The 25,869-nt window shown below is 37.6% G+C and overlaps 1 protein-coding gene across 6 annotated transcripts in view; it reads right to left on the reverse strand.

Moving 5' to 3' along the window:
• Positions 1-6,703: 6,703 nt before the first annotated feature.
• Positions 6,704-25,869, reverse strand: part of FRMD1 (FERM domain containing 1) — a 56,783-nt gene continuing 37,617 nt past the window's right edge. For all 6 annotated transcript variants that reach the window (XM_070733880.1, XM_070733884.1, XM_070733881.1 and 3 more), the window contains exons 7-14: positions 20,941-21,096; positions 18,556-18,621; positions 16,570-16,638; positions 14,468-14,642; positions 11,834-12,169; positions 11,512-11,628; positions 10,141-10,214; positions 6,704-7,410 (exon numbers count right to left, since the gene is read on the reverse strand). In XM_070733880.1, the coding sequence (XP_070589981.1) occupies positions 7,123-7,410; positions 10,141-10,214; positions 11,512-11,628; positions 11,834-12,169; positions 14,468-14,642; positions 16,570-16,638; positions 18,556-18,621; positions 20,941-21,096 (1,281 nt within the window). In that variant the 3' untranslated portion in view covers positions 6,704-7,122. The remainder of the gene's footprint in view (positions 7,411-10,140; positions 10,215-11,511; positions 11,629-11,833; positions 12,170-14,467; positions 14,643-16,569; positions 16,639-18,555; positions 18,622-20,940; positions 21,097-25,869) is intronic.

The following is a 25,869-nucleotide window of genomic DNA, read 5'->3' on the forward strand; positions in this document are numbered from 1 at the left end:
TTGGCTGAGGAGTGCTGGAAGTTGAGGTCCACACATCTTAACATTGCTGAGATTGAGAAAACTTGCTGAAATTGAGAAACACTGCTCTACTGAAAGGGTACTTCATTTGGAGGAGAAGTTCAAGCTATACTCAGACCATAGAAAAGCTAAAGAGGCCAAGTTAATGGCAACATAGATACTTCTAGCAAGATCAGTCAATGGTAAGGATCCATATCAGACAATCATACAACACCGAACTATTAATCCACTTTTTGTAACTCCTAATAAAATTACAGTTACACAAACAGAAATTTACTAATAAGAGTGAATAAGAGGTGTGGGAAATTATGCCAACCTTATGACCCGGGGACTACAACTTCCAGAATTCTGGAAGGTGGAAATCCATAGGTTTTAAGGTTACCATAATTGTCCACCCCTGCAATAATAGGCAATAATTGAGTTCTTTGCAGAAAATAGCAAAATGCAGTAAGGGATAATACTCTCCAGTATTATGGAAAACAAAGCTGAAGGGGAAAATACCTTGCAGAATAATTGAAAGGAAGGCCAGTTATTATTAAAGAAAGATTTGAAACATAGACTATACTTGCTTGAGGATTAAAGATAATGCTTTGCACAGCCAACCTATAAAGAAAGATCATGCAGTCTGCACAATCTGTTGGTTTCTCAAAAGTTTCAGGAAATGAAGATGTCAAAGAATAGCATGGAGAAGAAAACCTCTGAGAAGGGGGTCTGAGTAGCTATTATTAAAAGGTTACTGTGTGCTTTCTGAAAAATGAATTATTTTTAAGTTATCAGCATCCATTTTATCAAAAAAGGTTCTGTGTGTTTTAAAGCAGGGGTGCCCAACCTCCAGTATGTGGACCGCGATTGGCCCGCGACATGCCAGAACCATTGCAAACAAGCAATGCCCCATCCGTGGGATGCAGGCAGCACACGAAACCACGCCCCCTCCAGTCCACCCAACCTCTCTCCAGAGAACTGGTCCTAGTGCCCAAAAGGTTTGGGGTTACTGTTTTAGAGGAACAGAATTACAATTATTATATACTAGGGGTTTTTTTTCTTTTTATTACATACTACAGTAAAGTTACAAGAAGAGCAATAAAATGAATTTTTCTAATTGTTTTCAGGCAAAAAGAGAGCCTAATTAGTGGATCAGAACTGCCGATGTGCTTAGGTTTGGGTGTTTTTGTAGCTTGAACAAAGACATGTCTTTGCATTTATAGAAATTCACATTTGAGTATTTTTATTTGAACTATCCCTGAAATATACTGTTCAGCAGCTAATACATTCAGCAGAAACTCAGAGATGTCTGCTTTGTTTCACGTTATAATTTTGACATCTCCCTATTTTCATTATTTTTAAGCATGTACCTTGTTTCCTCTCCTCTTTCCCAGACAGTATCTGCTTTCCCCCACAAATTGAGTTTCCAGAACTTATATCACCTTCTTTTTTTCCCCTCTCTAGCATTGTATTTCCTATTTGGAGCCATTCCATTTCTGATGAGGTGAGCAAAACACAGGTAATTCAGTTTTAGGAAAAAATTATCCTGCAATCTACAACTACTACGCTGCAAAAACATATGGACCTTAAAACTTGACCAGAGCAAAACAAAACAATAGACACAATTTATATAGACTTCTGTAAAGCCTTCAACTCAGTGGTTCATGATAAATTACTTCTCAAACTGAAATCCTATGGCATCTCTGTACCCCTACATGACTGGATAATTGCGTTCCTGTCAAACAGACAACAAGTGGTCAAAATAGGGAACATTCTATCTAATCCCATTATTGTTAACAGCAGTGTATGCCAATGCTAGGACCAACACTCTTTATACTTTATATAAATGACCTTTGCGATCACATTACACATTACTGCACTTTCTTCGCCGATGATGTAAAACTCTTCAACACCACCAACAACACTCCTACCCTCCAAAAAGACCTTGACTGTGTCAGAATGGTCAAACATCTGGCAACTCCAAATCTCAATCAATCAATGCTCTATCCTGCACATTGGCAAAAAGAATCAGAACACCAAATACAACTGAATAAATAAGACCTCACTCTGTCAAAGATCTTGGAATACTCATATCAAATGACCTAAGTGCCAAAGCCCACTGCAACAACATCATTAAAAAGGTTTCAAGAGTTTTTAACCTCATCTTATATAGCTTCTTCTCCGGTAATATCACACTACTAACCAGAGCATACAAAACATTTGTCATACCAACCCTTGAATATAGCTCATCTGTCTGGAACCCACACCGCATATTGGTCATAAATACATTAGAAAATGTCCAGAGATACTTTTCTAGAAGAGCTCTCCACTCCTCTACTCACAACAGAATACCTTACGCAACCAGACTTGAAATCCTGGACTTAGAAAACTTACGTTGCCTTAGGCATGACCTAAGCATAGCTCATAAAATTATCTGCTACAATGTCCTACCTGTCAATGACTACTTCAGCTTTAACCACAACAATACATGAGTACACAACAGATGCAATCTCAAAGTGAACCACCCCTAATTTAACTGTAGGAAATATGACTGTAGCTAGAGTGGTTAATGCCTGGAACTCACTACCTGACTCTGGTTTTGTCACCAAACCCACCAAACCCCCAAAACTTTGCTCTTAGACCATCCACTGTTGACCTCACCTGATTCCTAACAGGTCAGTAAGGAGCATGCATAAGTAAACCAGCATGCTTACCGTCCCTGTCCAATTGTTCCCTCTTATCAGTACCCATCTTATATATATAAACAATGTTATATCTATGTATATTACAAATACGTTCTTGACAAAATAAATAAATAAAATAAATAAAACCAAACAGGTTGGCAGGCAAATATTCCTTTGGAGTGCCGAGACCTTCCCCCCCCCATTGTTTTTCTGTAGTAGCACACATTTGTATAGTTTTGGCTACCTTTTATTATGTAAATAGATGACTGGTGTGGAGGTTTTTTTTTTAAATAGAAGATATTTCCTTTCATGAAAAGGAAAACATTGGATATAAAAGAGGGAGATGTCATAAATATTATTCAGTTGAGACAGCTGGATTTTCTATCTTCTATAGACTATAAAGCATTTTAAAACACAAATCCCATACAATCAGTTAAGCTGCACATAAAGTAGAATCTCAGGATTGAAATTAGAAATACAGGTTGTAACTCTTGGATCAAAAAAAGTTGCGTGATAAGAGTGTTTTCATTAAGGCTTCACATCAGTTGAACCCGATTCTCATTTCCTTTCCAAAGCTTTAAAGATTCTGGGGGCACAGTCTAGCCATAAATAAAACCATGTTATGAGTTTGACAGAAAACAATAAAATATTAAATAATGGCACCTGGAAATACTATTAAACTTACTACTGAATCTCATGGTTCTCCACAAGAACTCATCCTTATATTGCCTGTGGTTTTGATATTCCTCTTTTGCCCTGCTCATCTCCTCATATCTCTTGCGGGAAATCAAGCCAAAATCTGGACACGCTGCACATTTTTCATTCCAAAAAATAATGGCACTACTTATACAGCAGATATATCACAGCCTTTTTGTAATGTGGTAGCACGTAAAGAAAGAGATTGGCAGTGATTTTTTTTCCATGCACAAATGTGAAAGTTGGTATCATTTATAATCATGCAGATACAATAAAAGTATTGTTGCAAAAAAAATATTTTGAGTTGTTGGTGCAGCTGAGTTACTGCTTTAACTGGGCATCACAGAATCCTTCTCTGTGCAAGAGAATTTTGTGGTAGAAAAGGCTTAAAGTTTTATGCTGTTCATCTGTGTACTAAAATTCTTGCTGTCATGCCTTTTACCCGGGCGTATAAAAGAGCAACAATTTTTGAACCAAGGTGCTTCAAATGGGCTAATTTACAGAATGTGTCCATAATCTGAAACCCATGACTCCTGAAGGGTTGAAATAATAATAATAATAATAATAATAATAATAATAATAATAATAATAAGTAGTAGTAGTAGTTATGGCTGCTTCAGTGTTACTGGCTGCTGCTGCTGTTATGTGACCATTTTCAACATTGGTGACAGTTTCACAGGCAGTCTGGCAACTACTCACTCACACACCCATCAGCCACTACTTACCTGACCGCTGAAAATGAAGGAAAGGGAAGTGGGAGAAACTCGCAAGGAAATTCAAGGGGGAAACTGATGGAAAATCAGAGGTCGCTCCTACAGCCAATATTTTTTTTGTCAATTCTGTTTTTCTGTTTAACTAAGGAAAGGTCTCTAAAACAATGGCCAAACAAGGAACAAGTTCTTTTAAATGTGAAATCATGAAAATAAAATAATGTCAGCTTTTGAATGAATGGATGAATGAATGAATGAATGAATGAATGAATGCATGCATGCATGCATGAATGAATGAATAAATGGATGGATGGATGGATTTCCTCCTCTGATTGAATGCAGGTAGTTCTTGACTTATGAGCACAATTGAGCCCAAAATTTTTGTGGCTACGCAGGGTAGTTAGTTTTGCCCCATTATACAACCTTTCTTGCCACAGTTGTTAAGTGAATCAGCAGGATTGTACAGGGAATCTGGCTTCTCCATTGACTTTCCTTGTCAGAAAGTCGCAAAAATTGATCACACGACCCTGGGACATTGCAACAATCATAGTGCCAAGCAACCAAATTTTGATCACCTGACCATGACAATGCAGCAATGCTTACAAGAGTGAAAAATGGTTCTAAGTCATTTTTTCCAGTGCCACTGTAACTCTGAACGGTCACTAAAGGAAAAGTTGTAAGTTGAGAACCAACTCTAATATCGTCTACACATTGTCCACATTGCCCATCTACATTGCCAAACTGACCATCTCAGATTGTCTCTCAAAATACAACTACCTTTGAGAGAAGATCATTTTCATTGAAAGAATTAAAAGGAAAATTCTAAAACTATCAAGCACATACCACCTGTATAACGTATGCTTCTTCCAGCCTTATGATTCTGTGGTTCTTGGTCATCCATTTCTTCATTATTCAGAATGAAAACTTACAATTTGCTGAAATGGCATTTATATAATTTTAATGTTTTTGTTTTTAAATTTCATGTGGGAAGTCTGGTGTGGACTGTGGCTGTGGTTGTAAAGTAGCCTTTTAACCAATGTGGCAGTTTTCCCAAAAGGGGGAGCGGAGCGAGATTTTTTTTTTAATCTGAGTGATGGGCATCTAACGTGGTCCATAGAGATTCAGAGTCAAATATATATTTCTTCAAAAATGCTAAAGGAGAATAAAAATTGGGGCAATAGTGATGAAGTCTATTATAACTTGCGCACACCTACAAACTGAAATGTTCCCTTCAATTCTATGATTTTTTTAAAATGGTGAACTTAGAGAAAATCATCTTATTGCTTTAAGGAGATTAATTCTACCAATTAGAGAGGAGATTGGAAACATATGGGAATATAGGAAAAATGAGGACAAGAGCCTATTTTTCTTTTTCCAGAATAGGTTGACTGCCAAGATATTCCTATAAGTGGCCCCATTGCCCTTCCAACCCCATCTTTGGAATGACAATGTTTTATGACACAGCATTAATATAAGGGGCCACTGAGGGAGGAAAGAGCAGTCTCCAGCCCTATTTCCCAACTCCCAATTTCTGAAAAGATTCAGAACAGACCGGCTGGCATGATGCTATCAGCTCATCACAGATAGATGGTACGGTTTAAGGAGCATCGAAATGTCTCTCAAAAGAAACACATGCTCATGTATAATAACTCACGAAAGATATGGCAACATCATGCTTGAAATGAATCAAGCATTAGCAAGCCAACGTTTTGAAAGAATGAGTAGTTAAGAGATTCACTAAACACAGTGCGTTTTCTTCCATTTCAAGCAGTGATGGTGAGCCTATGACACAGATGCCACAGGTGGCACACACAGCCATATCTGCTGGCACGTGAGCCGTTGCCCTAGCTCACCTCTAACATGCATGTGTGTGCCGGCCAGCTGGGTTTTGGCTTGTATAGAGGCCCTGGGAGGGCATTTTTGGCTTCTAGAGAGCTTCCAGGGGGATGAGGATGGTGCTTCCCTGGAGCCTGGGGAGGGTGAAACATGTGCCTACTGGGCCCTCCAGAAGTTAGGAGACAGGCAGTTTCTAGCTTCGGAGGGGTGGAGGAAGCTGTTTTCACCCTCCCCAGGTATTGAATTATGGGTATGGGCACTCATACGTGCATGATAGCACATTTTTTTATTTTATTTTATTTTATTATTTTATTTTATTGATTGATTGGATTTATATGCCACCCCTCTCCGAAGACTCTTTTGGTACCCGAGGGAAAAAAGGTTCGCCATCACTGATCTAGAGCAAGAGTCTCCAACCTCGGGCACTTTAAGACTTGTGGACTTCAACTCCCCAAATTCCTCAGCCAGACATACTGAGAATAATCATCATATAAAAAGTGCACCTCATCCCAAATCAATAAGCCATCAACACTGAAATGTATTATCCTTCAAACGGGGATAATTTTGATCTAGTTCTGAGTACCCTTTATACCAAAAATGTAGAACTTTCCAGCCAGTTACTAAAAAGGGACAACATTTGTTTGTAAATTGTTTGTGTTTCTTACATCTATTACACATATCAGGCCCCTAAAAACATTACTGCACGTTAGTTGCTTCTAACAAACAGAGACACCTCTATATAGAAGTAAATAAAACAAGAAGAGGCAAAGGCTGAAAAACAGTTTATCCCACCCAGATTGATTTATTCACATTGAAAATAGGAAAAAAAGGTTTATAATTTAAAAAAAAGTTGGAAGGAGAGTCAAGAATTTAACAACAACAAAAAGGAGAAAAGTTTATAAAAACAATGCATATTCTATCATGATGAAGCCAAGGATGATGGAACTCACAAGCTTTGGCATAGTAGATAACTGCTGGCAATAGACTGCTTTCAGGAAAACAGAAATGCCCCCTAAATTATACATAGTACAACCAGGTGAAGAAAAAGTGTCTGAGGCACCACACTCGGGGAAGACTTTTAGGTTGGACATCCACTATTTGTGGTCCTTCGCCAGCTGTATTTCCTAGTTACAAATTGTTCCAACAGTAGTACTTTGATTGTTTGGCAGATGTTCTGAAAAAGATGGTCCAAAAATTTACACCACAAATTCTTCTGGGAACTGATCTTCTCCCAAGAGATCCAAAGACAAGCAGTTCATGGACCTCTTTCCATAGAGGGCTGACTTAGTTTTACAATCGGCTGTTGAATACACACATCCGTAGCTGGCGAGTTTATCCTCTAAGGCAGAACCAAATGTGTAACTGTGAGAGGTATCCGAAGACAACATGGTACTCAGGGGTGGATGTTGACATTTGCGGAGACGGACGTCATCTAGACTTTGGCTGTGCTGCTCTGGGGACTTTGCTGCTTTGGGTAGGGCAATCTGCCAATTAAAGAATCTTTTTAAACATTCCGCATTCAGCAAACAGGACTTCCAAAATAAGTTTGTTTATGCAAGTTGCCCCAATATCCCTCTCATCCAATATTACCAGCATTGTGAAACTTGCCTCAATGAAAAAAGCTATGAAGCTATTATGAAGTTACTCAGTGCTCAATGGCTACATTCTAAGCTCCGTTCTCACTGATATATACACTAAACTAAATGTTAATCTAAATTGAAAGAATAAAGGAACAGATTTAGCAAATCACATGCATGCACTTTATTACTGATTTAATGTTTTTATTCATATATTGTTAATATTGTATTGTATTATATATTATTATGTGATCTGATTTGAACAGTAAATACTAAGATTTAGTTGTTCTGCTAAAATGTTCTACTTTTTTTATTTAAATCCAAATAATAAAGTTTGGTAAGGTGGACAGTTTACAAAAGGGGTCAAATAAATATCAACTGTTTAAAAAAGGTCTGAGAGACAGAATTCCAAAATATATGAACTTTCATTTCTGCAGGTTATTTATGAAACTGTAGCAAATAGAATTTCCGCGCACAGGAGAGACCAACACAGTTAAGGAAGAAGCTATTCTAATGTTTGCTTTTCTTTTCATTCCTTTTGGATAGTCTGGGGTTGTGACAATATTGCATTTCAATGTGTATACAAGATTTTCACAATGTTATAAATATAATGGAGATGGCAAGGACAACAATTTTAAAAAAAGGAATGGGTCAGCTAAAATATCATTTTGTATTCAGATCCAGCACATAAAGAAATTTAGATATCTTGAATAATGGGCTATGACTGAGAAGACCTCAATTCAAATCCTTTATTTTTCATGAACTGCATAGGATGTTATTTTTGTCAGTGAGGACTAAATAGGTTGTCCTTTCTTCCCACATACATGCAAGGCAATGACTGAAGATATTAACACTGAGAAGCCTTCAATCAAGAGAACTCCAAGCCCTTAATGGTAACTAGGTTATACTTTATGTTCATAAATATCTGGACATGCTCTACCAAATTTGAGTACTTTTATAATTCAACTGAAGAGATATGCAGCATTTTATTACATTTATCGAAATGTGCTACAAGACCATAGTCTTAACTGCATGTTTAACTCCCATTCTACAGTAAAACCATTATGTATAATCTCAGGTTAAGCTGTGTCTACCCAGCTAAACAAATTCAGTGTTACACAGTCATCATTTAATGTTTGACGTTTCACAATTTAAAGAGAATGAACTAAACTACCATGTTTGACGTTTCACAATTTAAAGAGAATGAACTAAACTACCATATTTTTCAGGCTATAAGATGCACCGGAGTATAAGATGCACCTTAGTTTTTTGGGAGGAAAATAAGAAAAAAACTGATTGGGGATGGATAGCCTCTCTGAATACCTTCAATCAGCTGTTCCCAGGGGTGAACTTTAGCAACAGATTCGTTGGTAGTGAGCTCTGGGTCTTGCTTTTCCAGCCTGTGAATCCTCTGTTTCAGAGGCATTTTTCTAGCCTGTGGAACCTCCATTTCAGAGGCATTTTTCCAGCCTGTCAAATCTCTGTTTTAGAGGCTTTTTTTCAGCCTCTGAAGCCTCTGTTATAGTTCCTCCCAGCTTTTTCTCTCCTAAAAGAGAGTAAAAATTTTGGGTGCGTCTTATACCCTGAATGTAGCCCCACCACAGCCTCTCAAATGGAGGTTTCAGAGGCTGGGAAAAAAAGTCTCTAAAATGGAGGTTTCACAGGCTGTTTTCAGCCTCTGGGGCTACATTCAGTGTATAAGACGCACCCAAATTTTTACTCTCTTTTAGGAGGGAAAAAGATGCTTCTTATACTCCAAAAATACAGTACCTAGGATTATTGATTCTAGGAAAATTAATAATTTTTTTGCCTTTGCTAAGCTGAACTTGACTTCACTTTCATATCTTTGTTGCTCAGGTATGCTAGGAAATGAAACTTGGGAAACATTCTTCACTGAGCCCTTTGAGCTCCCCCAATAAACTGAGAATAAATAGCAAATCCTACAAACATGTTCAGTTTTTTCAACCATGCAGTAGCAACATTAACATTACAGTGAAAAGTTGAAAGTATATTTTCATCTCTATTCAGGCCAGATTATTATTGCTTAGGCATTTCACAGGATCCTCCCTTTGGAAACTAAATCCAAAAACTAAGATTTTCTATGAATTCTTTGTTTGGGATCATATCCAGTTTCTAGAATACATTACATTAGGTTTTTAGGTGTAGAAATAGATGTGTCACAAATCCAGATTTCCTCCCATATAAGACTAGCTGATTCCTTTTGTCAGCTGGCGGCATTTAAAAACCTCTACATTTTATGAGCAATTCTTCTGTAGCTAGGGAATTTTAAAAGTACGATTTCTGGCGGCCAGTCAGGAACAATAGAATGAAATGATGATGCATGAATGGGCAATGTATGAATTTCGGCAAAAATACTGGGGTTGAGATTTGGATCCCCCCGCCCCTTCCAAATAGTTGATTCAAAACATGCTGTTTTAATTTAAATGCACACTGGAGAAAAAAAGGTAGGGGGAAAAGATTTCATTTCTCAGCACTCTGCCATCCACTGTTGTGGCAAAATTTTGTGATGGTGGCATTCTGGTGGATTCACAGAGGACTCAAAGTTCCTGGACAGAGCAGAAGAGAAATGAAATGAAATGAGATTTAATTGCACTCTTTAACGAACCATGATCTTACCTGATTAAGCGAGTCCACACTCTGGCCTTTGACCTTTATTACGGTGACATGTACCAGAGATAGGGGGTTCTTATCTGTGAAGGGCAGAGAGGAAACCAGGATAGTTGGTGACTGTTGAAAATGGAGACAGGTTCTGCAACTTCCAGAGACAGAGTTGGAGCCACCTCTCAATATAGAAAATCAATACAATTGTAATCAAAAGAAAAGACTCAATTCAATGCATGATAAACTCTGGGCTGCCAGGATAAGATCCTAAAATTATAAGCAAGTGAACCAGAATTTCAAGACTTATTGTTTGCAGAGGAACATCATAGCACTAGAGTTTGTATATGTCTCATTAAGTGCAAACCTGATTCAAAGCTTGAGTATGTCAATACATGGGCCAACTATGCTTGGTTTTAGTAGGAACTGGATGCATTGATTTCAAAGGTATGCATATATATAGATAAGAGTTTGTATCTATTTTTTAAAAAAAACTTCAGTCCAAAAGACAAATCTTCCAGTAATATGAATTTAGATTACTTCCTGAAGAAAAGGGATGATAAAATAACCTTAAATTTGTCATCCAAACCTTTTGCCCTCCTACCAATATAATTTACACCTGCTGGTCAGTCATAATGGTATGCTGCTCGCCAGTTAACACATCCAGTCTTAGAGCTATCTAATACGCTATGGTACACTAGTACTCTCAGGTAAATGCATATAAATATTTAATAAAATCTTGTAAGGCAAGTTATAGAGAAAGCAAAACATATTATAGATTTAAATTGAAGACCCGGCAATATGCTGGCTCTGTTAAAAAGTGCTATTGCTAATATGTTGTAAGCCGCCCTGAGTCTAAGGAGAAGGGCAGCATAAAAAAATCGAATAAATAAAGTGACTTTAAGTTTCTAAGATGCATAAAAAGTGCTGAATATGCTAATGGTTCATTTAGTAATTTAGGGACCCCACTGTTTAGAGAAACTGATGAATTTATTCTTTATGAAATCCAGACCACACAAAATGTTAGCCTTGCACCTTAATCAACAATGGACAAATAAACTTGCCCACATATGTCTTTCCTTACCCTTTACATATGAATCCATCCAGTTCAGCGAAAGAGTAGAACTGAAATCTTTTACATAAAATTGATCTCATCTGAATAACAGATAATCCAGCTTGTTTTAGTTAAGAGTTAAGAAATATCAACATTTTACTAACAGGAAGCAAGACCGAAACATGAAGAAGAACCATGCAAATAATAATAATAATAATAATAATAATAATAATAATAATAATAATAATAATAATAATAATAATAATTTTTATTAGATTTGTATGCCGCCCCTCTCCGAAGACTCGGGATGGCTCACAACAACAATGCCATCCTACCTTGGCACCAAATATCATCTTTTGCCTGACAATCGATAGATTCCTCATGGATCATTTCTTCAAAAAGAGATTCATCTGCAGGTAAAGTGTCTGGCTCATCCACAGTCAATTCCACCTCTAGACACAACATAAGCAGAGTTATCAAGAATGCTGCCTTTTTCTAAACCCACCTGCCAGCCATTTTTCCAGTTTCCATCTTGCCTTGGAGACAAAATGGCTACTAGTGATTCTATATAAGAGGTATATAAGTCTAAATGCTAAATGCTATTGCTATTAGACAAAACAGCTACCATACCAATGATTATGTCCTTTCACAGCTTACCATCATCGTGCAAGTCGTTTTCGGCTTTCTCTTTGCTGTTGCTATCAATTCCAGAGCTACTATAACTGATGTTGGAACTGTAGGACTGCTCCTTCAGATGGATTGGATCCATTGCAAAGGGTTCATCCACAGACATCTCCATGGAGATGTGGTGTCTTGAGTCAGCATCAATGCCAGAGGTGTGTGAACTGCCATGGCTGTCAGTAGACTGTCGAGATAGGCGGTTGTTACTCTCACGTTCTCTGCTGCTCCCACTGTCGTGCGAATGTTTATCTGATGAATCAAAATCTATCTCCAAAGTATCACTGATGTAGGATTCTCGATACCTCTTTTTCTCTGGAAGAGTGGAGGGGGAGATAAAGAAAAGTGTGAAAAAGTGAAGAGATAACCAAAGAACCGACTGGCAGATGATAATAATAATAAGACCTTGAAGCCAAAGCAATTAATGTTTGTATTAATATGTTTGTAATAATATTTATTATTATAGTATATGTATTGAGCTGTAAATATGAGATAGGTGGAGAAAAAAATAAAAAAAATATTTTAAAAAATGTGAAAAAGAAATATACTGAATTTTACATAACCATTAAAGTTATTATATTGAAAAAAAAATTACAGCCACACAATACCAAAAATATTACAGGAAAATGAGAAATAAAACCTAGCAACCAAGAACTAATTATTTTTTTGAAAAGCACTATAATTATCATATATAGCATTTGTCGTGGTGCCGCAGTTGTTAGCGTGTAGTATTGCTGCACGAATCCCAGTGACCGATTAGGTCCCACAGAGTCGGCCTTCTCCAGGTTCCGTCAACAAAACAATGTTGTTTGGTGGGACCCAGGGGAATAGCCTTCTCTGTGGCGGCCTCGGCCCTCTGGAACTCTCCCCAGAGATCAGGACCGCCCCCACCCTCCTTGCCTTCCGTAAACTACTGAAAACCCACCTATGTCGCCAGGCAGGGGGAAAGTGATTCCCCCGGCTGCCCCGCTTTATGTATGGTATGTTGAATTGTGTGATTGTTCTTAATAAGGGTTTCTTAATTATTCTGCTTTTTAACATTGGATTTGTAGACTGTATTGTTTGATGGGAGCCGCTCTGAGTCCTCGGAGAGAGGCGGCATACAAATCCAATAAATAAATAAATAAATTGCAAGCTACTTCTGCTGACTGCCACTGACTGCAATTTGGCAGTCTGAGTCTCACCAGGCTCAAGGCTGACTCAGCCTTCCATCCTTCCAAGATGGGTAAAAATGAGGACCCAGATTGTTGAGGGTAATATGCTGACTCTGTAAACCACTTAGACAGGGCTGTAAAGCACTGTGAAGCAGTATATAAGTCTAAGTGCTATTGCTATTTGTGATATGTCTCTGTTCTAGCATTGTTCCAGGAGCTGCGGTGGTGCATTGGTTAGAGTGCAGTACTGCAGGCTACTTCTGCTGCCTGCTAGCTGCCTGTGATTTGGAAGTTCATATCTCACCAGGCTTAAGGTTGACGCTTTCACGCTTCCAAGACAAGTAAAATGAGGAGCCAAATTTTGGGGGGCAATATACTGACTCTGTAAACTGCTTAGAGAGAGTTGTAAAGAACCGTAAAGCATTATATAAGTCTAAGTGCTATTGTGCCACATAGCAGTTTTCCTGGCTCTTCATTCAACCATACTTCTTTTGCATTGGAATTATTCCACGTATTGAAATTAATAAAAAAATGGACATTCTTACAGAGGAAAAATTGGAAACAGTGTGAATGCATCCCTACCAACATGCATGTAAAATGTAAAATGTGATATTTTGGGTGTGTGTGCTAATTTTAGGCTTGTTTTGCAGTTGTTTAATGTCCACTGAGCTTAAATGGACTCCAGGGGATGGTAGGATAGGAAGGCCTAGAGGAACATTGTCCATGGGGTTGTGTTGAATCAGACATGACATGACTAACAAAAAAAAATGTCCACTGAATAATATAACCCTACGCTGGAGCACACACGTCTTGAGACCACCTACTTTCCATGGGATCTGCCTATCCAATAAGATCAGGAAGAATAGGGTCTCATTGGGTCCCACCTATAGAGAAGTCATCCATAGAAACAATGGAGGAAGACCATGAGGCTGCTCTTTCTTACAGTAGGATATCTGTGTAATGTAGAATTATGTTCCTCAGACTAGAGATGGAAATTCTGATTTATTGGTGGGTAATTATTCATTGATATCATCTGTTTTATGAATATTGGGTATGTAAGCTGCTCAGAGTTTGTGATAATTGGAGGGGCCCCTTAGCTTAGTTTAAACACATAAATGAAGAATAAAATGCAAAACTGGGTCGGAAAACTTTTTCTTCTTTCATCTCAACATCTGCCGTTTTTTGCTCCAAACAAGCAAACCAGAAAAAGGTAATAATGATTAGCAGTCGTTACAGGTGTCATTGAAAGTCAATTGATAGAATACAAACTTTGGCAGGTTTCTCTAACATTGTCAATCCTTGATTTTGATCCTGCTTCACTCAAAATGGGTCAAATGGTGTATTTGGCTCACCAAATAAATATTTACAATTTCAACCAACCCACCCACCAACAAAAGCCTTAATCAGGTATCATTTTTTTAAAAATATTTTTTTTATTGGCAGTATCATTTTCATATACCTTCTGCATCTTCCATTGTCTGGATCTGTTTGACTATAGGCTGGATATTAAGAAACAGCCGGTGACTGTTGCTGAGCAGCTGTAGCAAATGGCGAGAACGGAAGGGGCAGCCTGTGTAGTAAACCAACTTACGGGCAGAAGGCAAGCCATCTGGCTGGATCACAAATTTTTTCCCCTAAATTAAAAAAAAGAAAGAAAAAAGATGAGAGAGAAGAGGGAAGCAAAAATGTAAGTCTTTGAAGGACGCTGGAATGAGTCATAGAATCTGTGGATAAAAAGAATGTCCTTGGTGGAATGGTGGAAGGTCTTAAGCATAAAACGTATCAGGAAAGACTTAATGAACTCAATCTGTATAGTCTGGAGGACAGAAGGAAAAGGGGGGACATGATCGAAACATTTAAATATATTAAAGGGTTAAATAAGGTTCAGGAGGGAAGTGTTTTTAATAGGAAAGTGAACACAAGAACAAGGGGACACAATCTGAAGTTAGTTGGGGGAAAGATCAAAAGCAACATGAGAAAATATTATTTTACTGAAAGAGTAGTAGATCCTTGGAACAAACTTCCAGCAGACGTGGTAGATAAATCCATAGTAACTGAATTTAAACATGCCTGGGATAAACATATATCCATCCTAAGATAAAATACAGAAAATAGTATAAGGGCAGACTAGATGGACCATGAGGTCTTTTTCTGCCGTCAGACTTCTATGTTTCTATGTTTCTATGTTTCACTATGATGAAGTGAAGTGAATTTGATGGAGTGAACTTCTACAGACAATTCAAGCATTTTCTTTTGAATTATGACTGCTTCCTATCAGTAAGGTTATCACCTCGGTCCCAACATCTTCAGATGTCAAGATCTTTTAAGGTTTTTATTTATGTTTATTTATTCAATTTTTTTTAATGCTGCTCTTCTCCTTAGAATCAGGGCAGCTTATAACATGTTAGCAATAGCACTTTTTAACAGAGCCAGCATATTGCCCCACAATCCGGGTCCTCATTTTACCCATCTCAGAAGGATGAAAGTCTAAGTCAACCTTGAACCGTGATGAGATTTGAACCGCTGATCTGCAGATCTACAGTCAGTTTTAGTGGCCTACCATACTGCACTCTACCTGCTGCGCCACCTCAGTTAAAAAAGCAACACATTGGCACACAAATAGGTAAAGAAATTTTGATGGGTTGAGGCTGTATCTTTGCACTATTTTCTGGGGATTTTTTTTTTGTTTTTTTGCTAAATTCAAGCCTTTTTCAAGGGTGAATAGAATAGAATAGAATTCTTTTTTGGCCAAGTGTGATTGGACAGATGAAGAATTTGTCTTTGGTGCAGATGCTCTCAGTGTACATAAAAGAAAATATACATTTGTCAAGAATCATGAGGTACAACACTTAATGATTGTCACAGGGTTCAACTAAGCAATTAGGAAACAACCAATAGTAATATAAATTTTAAAGATAGAAGCAACAAATTACAGTCATGCAATCATAAGTGGGAGGAGATGGGTGTTATGAGCGATGAGAAGACTAATAGTAATAGTAATGCGGCCTTAGTTAATAGTTTGACAGTGGTGAAGGAATTGTTTGCGTAGCAGAGTGATGGCGTTCAGAAAAAAAAAGTTTATTGTGTCTAGTTGTCTTGGTATACAGTGCTCTAAAACAATGTTTTGAGGGTAGGAGTTGAAACAATTTATGTCCAGGATGTGAGGGGTCTGTAAATATTTTCACCAAAAATTGGGACCATTTTCATTTCAACTTATATGTTTATGAAGGTTTCTTTTCTTCTCCTATGTATTCACTGCCCCCTTTTGGCATTGCTACTACAATTTATTTTATTTTAATACACTATCATTGCAATTCTATATAGAAGCTCACTTAATTCACTTGAATTAATTCCTGGTTTCGTGAATAAAGGACTGCAGGACTACAGGTTAAATTACATTTTATCTATTTGTTTTAGAATAGACACACATATGCATGCGGATTCATGTATGTTCATACAAATATATTTTATATTTAATTTATTTTTATCTGTTTCAAGCTTTTAACAAATAACATGATTTAAACTAAAAGTGGGTTTTAAACTGTCATATTTAACACTTACCAAAAATGCAACTTTCCCAATATACGACCAGGGAAAATCATAAAGCAGTTGACGAACATGGTTTATTTCCTGTAACAATGTTAAACATATGAGAATTCATTCACCCCCCCAAAAAAATATGATTCTAAAATTTGATCCCTGCAATTTTAAAGGATATTTCTGCATCTTAAAAAAGTGCCACAATTACATATTTATGTTGAATTTCTAAAATTATCTACTAATAATTTAATATTATTGTAGGTTTGCTTTACTTTTGTAAAGCTGGATCATGCAGGGTGAACTACAGAAGGAAATGTAGTTTTGAAATCTCTATGCTAAAGTTATTGTCAACATTTTAACAAGAACATTGAATACCAGTTCTTTACCTAATGTTAAAATGAAATTCAGAATGTAAGCCTCAGTAAAATGAGGAAAGAAATGTTCTGATGGCATTAACTTCATTATATACTATCAACAATATTGAAGCCAAAATTTCAATTAAAATGTCCATTAGAAATCTATCTGAACCAGAGACTTTCCCTGTTTTTATAGATTTAATTTATAACTATACAAAAGATACTTGATTGAAATTCCTTTGATCTTTTCTTTCAAGATGCATATGTAATAATCCAGTGCTTAACACATGTTTGAAAGTATCCAACATACAGTAATTATCACATTTGCGGAGTGTCTATTAATGTGAAAACCTCATCTCACATTCCTTTTTGAACTAATCAAATAAATTTAAATCTTTTAATGGTGATACTGTACATTAATGTTTAACCTCAAGTCATATTAGCAGAATATGGTTGGATATAACAGATTGTGCAATTGTTTATGTGATTTACTAAGGATAAAATATATTAAAAAATAATCTAGTCAGGAACAAGTCTTAGATGAGGTTTAAAAAAGCTTATTTTTATTTTGTTGTATTTAAGGTTTGCCATATAACCACCTGATTAAATTCAAATATATAATTTGGAAATATACAGTACTTCAACTATGTAATCAAAATTATTTAGAATAATACTGTAAGTTAATGTAGAATAATTTTTTTTAATTAAAATACACAGTTAATATCATATATACTTTTTAGTGAAACAGATGAGCAAAACATCTATAGAAAATTTCTGGCTTATTGCTTATTGTCTAATAATAATTAATAAAATTAATCAAACAGTGATAAAATCCCAAATACTCTTAATGTCCAAATCTTAAAACCATTTTCTATTACAATCTCACTGATGATGAAGAAAGTAACACGAGTACTTGTGACTAGACTGAAGAATTAACACCAATTTTATTTATTTATATCACACCTTTATTATTTTTATTCAAGGCAGAGAACATATGCAACATAACTTCCTCCTCCTATTTTCCCCACAACAAAAACCCCTGTGAATTGAGCTGGGCTGGGAGTTGGGCTGAGCGAGAAACACTGACTCAAAGTTACTCTGCCGCAATAACTCCCAGCGACCAACTAGAGCCCGCAGGGTTGGCCTTCTCCGGGTCCTGTCAGCTAAGCAATGTTGGTTAGCAGGGCCGCAGGGGAGGGCCTTCTCTGTGGCAGCACTGGCTCTCTGGAACCAACTATTCCTGAGATCTGTACTGCCCCCACCCTACTGGCTTTCTGGAAAACCCTTAAGACCTGGCTGTGCCGGAAAGCCTGGGGCCATGATCAATAGACACACTTGTAGATCCAGCCACAATAAGATTGTATGAATCTAGGTCCAGGTAGATGATATTGTTTAATCAACGGGACCTGGAGAAGGCCAACTCTGTGGGACCTAATCGGCCGCTGGGATTCGTGCGGCAGAAGGCAGTCCTGGAGGTATTCTGGTCCGATGCCATGTAGGGCTTTATAGGTCATTATCAACACTTTGAATTGTGTCTGGAAACTAATTGACAACCAGTGCAGGCCATGGAAGCATTAAGGTCAAGCTTAATAAAGTGAGATCTTATATACCTGAAGGGAAATCTGCATTCCAATGCAATGGATGTTCTTACCTGATAGATGTGTATCCCTTTAAGCGTCAAACCAAGGATGATTGTGGGACGATCCTCCTTCTTATCCTGAGAAGAAAGAGAGATTCAGCATGACAAGGAATTCTGCATCTTCACTTCCTTGAGAATTAGCGAAGATGCTATTACCCACCAAAAGACAGTCACAGCCTATAGTGATTGTCAGCCTGACACAGTTGCAGGCTAGAACTATGGTCAAGGTTATCTCCCATAAGCAACATTTCTCTTCCATAAGCAAGACACTCCTTTGGAAAATAAGATTTTGTTACATTCATCCATGCTTTAGTAACCTCTCAAATATTCTATGTAAAGAGCTGACCTTGAAGACTCAGAAGTTTTTAGCTGCCTGCCTACAGAAGATGTGGACATGTGGGAACATGTTGAACTAAATTGGGAGTGACTGCATCTGCTAGAGGGAGGTTACAAGCTCTGCTCAAGTTTCCACTTTCAATTTTTAAAGTTGTTTCCAAGCTAAAATTCCTATGGCAACAGTTATCTCAACGTACATTATCGCTCTTGGCCCTGCTTCCTGGTAAGATCTACCTTGCTGAGCAGGGGTATCAAACTCCCGGCCTATGGGCCGCTGCGTCACAAGCTGGCCACGCCCACACCCGATTTAGCAAAGGTGGGGGGGGGCGTTGCAATATGGCATGTGGCAATGCTGTGATCAGGCAAGTTTGATACCCCTGTTCTAGAGGTTTATTTATTTATTAGATTTGTATGCCGCCCCACTCCTGTGGTTGTATTCATGCAATGCTTTCAACCAAATCAGGAAAAGACCCAGCAATTCCATTTGCACACTTGACATTAATGCTAGTTGGAGTCCCAGTAGCTGTTTCATGCCTTGCCTTCTCACGCAAAACAGATTAATTTGTGCTTTAATACCTTGTGGTATGTGCTCTGTGAATGCAGCGCATGTGAATACAAGCTAAGTCCAGGACTGTTATTTTCTGTTGCTGGTTCTAAACTAAAAGATGGTTTACTCGACCATTTTAAGGAGATGCAGGATAGCAAGACTTTTTGCAATAGCATTTGAGAATGGAGCTGGACATTTCATTGATTTTTAAGAATTTTCTTTAAAAAAATCAACTAGTGAAAAAGTACTAATGTTACTGAACAGTTTATGCTGGGTCCTTTCTCTGTAGGAAAAACAAATGATCAAGAAAAGCCCTTTCAGATTTCCTCCCCAGCAATGCAAAACACTTCTTTCCAGCACTGAGAAGTTTGAGATGGAAACAACATAATACACACACACACCATTATTTTTCTGCCTAAAGGGCCACTTGCATCAAACTTTTCCAGTCATTTCAGGACTGATGAAATGGGAGATGGAGTGAGAAGAGCATTGTTTTTAAAAAGGCAAACACAGGTTGTAGCCAATAATCAGACAAGTCCAGCTCCAAAGGATTAGCCAAGACCATCACAAGATCTCTAAGAAAATCCCTCAGCAGGATGCATGGAAGTCTTTTGTTCTCCACCTTGGTTTCACTGCTAGGCAGCATCCACCCATGATAAACAGGAGCTACGAATTAGGGAATTAACAGTTTAAAGATTAGGTTTTGACTGGTGCAACTCCCAAGTAGTAATTCCAGATTTCTCTTTTATCCAATTACACTGATTATGAAAGAGCTTCTTGTGAAGGTATCAGCAGTTTAACAAATGTTGTTTTGAAATCTTAGTTTGAAATCTATGCCTACTTCACAAACAATTATCCTTCTTTCTTCTTTTTCTTCTTCAACACCACCGCCACCAAAAGCAATAGTGAAAGAGAAATAAATACAGTTTGTCCAAATATCAACATCTTGGGGGTGGGGGAGGAACGGCACATACATCATCATAATCACTTACTCACTCCCTCACTAACTCCAGTATTTCAAGTTAAGCAGGAATCCAAGTATTAAAACAACAAATTTTCAACCTGTTGCATACTTGGGCATGAGGCATGTTAGATCTTGCCAGTTTTTAGCACTTTTAGTTTACGTCAGGCAAAATCCACAAATATCTTAAAAGAAAAGGAAATATGAGAACAGATGAAGGTAGAAGGTTGACAAAAAGCGAGCTTTCTTTTACTGAGTATTCTAGAGAGGTGCAAAGCCCTGCTACTGAATCATCATCTGTCAGGTACAGCTCTTTCCAAATACATCTAGGATAGGAGTTCAAACAAGATCTATTGGCAGGCAGAATATTATAAGCAGGGATGTCCAACCATGGCAACTTTTAAAACTCACAGACTTCAACTCCCAGAATTCCTCAGCCAGCATGGCTGATTGGATAATTCTGCCAATTGAAGTAAACAAATCTTAAAGTTGCCATGGTTAGACACCCCTATTATAAAGCTTGTGGGGGGTGGGGAAAGGCCTCTTATTGCACCTTATGCAATCTGTAGAAGTGGACAGGGACGTCTTCCAGAAGACACGACTCCTTGACATACTTCAGAATTGCTTCTCTGGTTGTCAGCCCTTTCTGTTCTCGGTGCATCTCTGGTGCATGCTTCAGGATGTAATCACTCCCCCGTTTTGCAATTATCTATCCGAAGGGGAAAGAAAACACAATCAGTTTCCCTTCAAAAAACTGACAGGAGAAGGCAGCTAAAATTCAACACAAGATTGTTTAATTGTTTAACAAGATTCGTATGCCGCCCAATTCCAATGGACTCTGAGTGGCTAACAACATATAAAAACAATATAAAAATTACAGCGTCAGAATAAAATATAAGAAACAGTTCAATAACCCTATTAATAACATTCAAATATTTAGTCATTCATGGTCCCAGGCCTGCTGGAAAAGCCAGGTCTTAATGGCTTTCTGGAAGGCCAGTAGGCCAGGGATAGTGCAAATCTCAGGAGGCAGTTGGTTCTACAGAGAAGGCTCTTCCCCGTGGCTCTGCCAACTCACATTGTTTGGCAGGCGGGACCTGGAAAAGTCAACGCTATTCATATTAAGCTAAAAGTAACCTGTCTCAGAAGTTCTTTTTAAAAAATTATTATTATTATTATATACAAAAAACATGACATAACATACAAACGAATCCCAGCGGCTGATTAGGTCCCACAGAGTTGGCCTTCTCTGGGTCCTGTCGACTAAACAATGTCGTCTGGCGGGTCCTAGGGGAAGAGCCTTCTCTGTGGTGGCCCCGACCCTCTGGAATCAACTCCCCTCGGAGATTCAAACTGCCCCCACCCTCCTCACTTTCCACAAGACTCTGAAGACCCATTTATGTCGCCAGGCATGGGGGGATTAATGCGCCCCCTTCTGACTAGTAAGACTTGAGTATGGTATGATTCTGTAGTATCAATTGTTTTTTAATGCTGGTGGGTTTTTAATTTTAGTTTTAACCATTAGATTTGTACTGTATTGTTATTGTTGTTGTGAGGCACCCCGAGTCCTCAGAGAGAAGTGGCATACAAATCTAATAAATTATTATTAAATTATTATTATTATTAAACAAACAATGTTAGGAAACTTAGTTCCTATCATTGTTGCAGTTGAAGATCAGTTTATCAAAATTCATACACATATCTCATACACCTATATAATACAAGTATCATAATATATTGATGTAATGATATAATTATTGTACGCTCTTCTATATATACCCATTTGTTTTATCTTCTTTTTTGTTTTATTGTTTATATCTATATACAAATAGTAATTAGAATTTACACAATCTGTAATTCATTATCCTTGTTCTTTAACCATTCATAAAATATGTTCCATCTTAAATAATATTCGGATTCCTCTTTATCTTGTAATTCCTTTCTCATCTTATCCATCTCTGCACAGTCTAAAATTTTCCTTATGATTTCATCATTTGGTGTGTCGTTATCTTTCTTTATCTTTCTTTATTTAGATTTGTATGCCGCCCCTCTCCGCAGACTCGGGGCGGCTCACAACAAAGTGGAAAAAACAGTTTATAACAAATCTAAATTTCTACTAAAAACATTTTTTTTAAAAAAAATGTTATGTTTCCATTTTGTTGATTCTGGCCATTGTCATTATATGCATTATTAAATAATATATTTCTTTCGCATAATTACTCGTTATAATTCCTAATAAATAAATTTCCTGTTTCCAATACATACAATCTTTTATTATTTCTTCAATTATTTTACTAATTTGAATCATTTTTTTTGCTTTTCCGCATGTCCACCACATATGAAAATATGTGCCATGTGTGTTTTGATATTTCCATCAGAGGGGTGACAGCCAAATTTTGAACTGCATTCAGAGCAAAGAATTTGTGACCCTTGGCCCTTCTTTATCAAATAGAGAGCCTTGGAACATACTCAAGGAGGCCTGCCCAATGCCTTCATTACAATCTCTTTAATTTTGTAAACATATATTTCCCAAAATACATTAGTCTACAACAGTGGTTCTCAACCTGGGGGTTGGGACCCCTTTGGGGGTGGAACAACCGATTCACAGGGGTTGTCTAAGACCATGCGAAAAGACAAATTTCCCATGGTATTAGGAACTCTGTCGTCAGGCATGGGGAAATTGAAATTTCCCTTCCCCCTAGGCTTATAGAATTTATACATGGTATGCTTGTATGTTTGAGTGGTTATTTAAATTGGGGTTTTTTAGATCATTTTTAATATTAGATTTGTTTACATTATCTTTTTATATTGTTGTTAGCCGCCCCGAGTCTTTGGAGAGGGGCAGCATACAAATCTAATAAATAAATAAATAAAATAAAATAAACTAACACTTCTATTCTAGCGCCTTGGAACATAGTTTTACAATCCAACCAATCAGACGTTTACAATGAGGCTGTCCCTCTGAACTTCTTTCCAATCAGCTTAAAGCTTTATTGGGAGAATTGGCATTAGACTTATGGTTGGGGGTCACCACAACATGAGGAACTGTATTAAGGAGTAGCGTCATTAGAAAAGTTGAGAACCACTGATCTACAGTTTTCTTGGAGCATTAAGGTTTTTATGTATTTAACTGATTTCTTATTTTTAATGTGAAAAAGAATTAAACTATACAGCATGTTGAATTCCAAACAATGTGAAGTGCTGTATTCAAATGCATAAAAAACAAGTTAAAATAAATACAAATATGCACACATCTTTCTCTAAATGAGTTCGCTATTATTATTTCTCTAAAGGAGTTAACTATTATTATTATATTATTATTACATCTGTGATAAAAACTTTCTAACTTTGTTTCTCTTTACGTACATGGTAAAACTGCTCAATAAATAATAATAAAAATATTTGGGGTAGGTATATTTGTGATTTTCAAAATAATGTAAATTTAAGTAATGTAAATTTTAACCTGAACTGGAGAGAAGTTCAGCAGATGTTAGTTTTTATGTCCGACTGCAGCACAATAAAATTGCATGTAAAAACTTTTCTCTTCAAAGCAAATTTTTGTTAATGGACTATTCTCTTCAGACTTCACTACACAGGGACCTTTCAAGTGTGTGTATTGCAGTCATCCAAATACTGAACAATGGCCATGCTAATTGAATTTTGGTGATTGAAATCTGCGCACCTGGAGGGTGCCTGAATTGGGGAAGTTTAATTTAAGTTTATTTCTAGGTTTTTGTTATCTCATCAAAATGGTTATAAATGATAATTGACCTAATGTCAGCAAACTTGACTGGAGGGATGTAGAAGGAGCTCAGAATGCCCCGGGTATATTAAGGCATTTTGGTGGGACCATCACCCTAGATTTAAATCAACAGCTTCTTAGCTTTTCAGTGTGTGAGAAGCCAAAAGACCATTCTCCTGCCTGTTGGTTTCTATGACAGTTGGATTCTCTGTAAGAGAGTACAGGTAATCTAAGAAGGTTTAAGAAGTAGGTTTATGTAGGAGTTCAAAGGAGTTCTTCGATTCATCAGAAGTCTGAGCAAACACACCTTCAAAGCAATTCAGTGAAGCAAAGCAATAGGCCCCTCCTAATCGGCAAATCAGGGCCTCCTTGTCATTTTGCTTGCAGAAAAGTGGATCAACCAATCAAAGTGGAAGTAATCTCCGCATATCCCCCTCCCCCAATTAAAGGGATTAAATGCAGGGATATTCTTAAAAGAGAGGAAGAAATTTTTATCTATGCTACATTAAACTCCTGGAGTAAAGGTGGGCCAGAAATCTCACAAGACTCATTGACCTCACCTGGCAGTTTTACAAGTCACCTAGACACTTCTCAATATATGGATTATCTTTATAATACTGTATATACTCAATATATACTTATCTTTCAACTAGAGATCTTTCTTCCAACGTGATCAGCTTTGTCTCTCTGTGGGTGACCCGGACTCTAGCAATTTTTAGCAGTTTGCCTATGTATGTTCATGTTTGTTAGGGAGCTAGTATGGATTTAGGGGGCCTTTATAACAGAGACCAACTATGCTAGCATTCTTCTGCCTAATCACTGTCTGACCTTTAAAAAGCCCTTAAGATCTACCTTGGAATTCCTCCCGAATATCCTCTTAATTAGAGGGAGGATCCCTTAGGCGGCTATGGTATGTCTGTTCTTTGTGTGCCTCATCAAATTTCACACAGTGTTAATTATCAGGCTGCCTGGGGGCCTGATCTTTCTTAGCTCATCAGCTCAGCACCAAGGGTTTAGGAACCAGATTTCCAAACAAAATTGCTTGTTTGCTTGCTGCTTTTTGGCCTCTTCCCCGACAGCTACGACCATGACGACAATTCTTTACTGCATGCTGAAACAATCCTGAACCTTGGCATCAACGGAGAAGTATTATAGGCATAATCTCACTGCTATACCCAGGGGTGTGGGGTGAGGGGTTAGGGAGAGACACATCACACTGGATGCCAAGTTCCTTTCGGGTAGTAAATTACCTACTTGTCTGCTAGCAGGCAAATAATAAGATAAGAACAATGAGGTTTGAATTCTAGGTGGTTGCTAGTACCAAAACTGGCTCTAAGAACAGACCAATGCTACTCCAACAGAACAGATCAATGCTACTCCTTTCCCACATCATTGACAAGGTCCCTAAACTTGGCAACTTTAAGACTTGTGGACTTCAACTTCCAGAATTCTCCAGCCAGCTATTCTGGCTGCAGAATTCTGGGAGTTGAAGTCCACAAGTCTTAACATTGCCAAGTTTGAAGACCTCTGACCTAGGTTAATGTTACTCTCAATAGAGAATATCCACAGGAGAGAAAACCGTGGTTGGATGAGACTGAAGCACTGTACTAGTAAGATGTGTGTATGCATAATATTTAAACCATCCCTTCTTGATATAAAATTCCCTCCTGATCCCTCAGGGATGTATTTCTGGGGGTTCAGCCTATTTTTCACAAAGTTCCAGAGAACAGGTTATGGCCA

The sequence above is a fragment of the Erythrolamprus reginae genome, chromosome 1 (assembly GCF_031021105.1).
Source record: "Erythrolamprus reginae isolate rEryReg1 chromosome 1, rEryReg1.hap1, whole genome shotgun sequence".
Classification (NCBI taxonomy): Eukaryota; Metazoa; Chordata; class Lepidosauria; order Squamata; family Dipsadidae; genus Erythrolamprus; species Erythrolamprus reginae.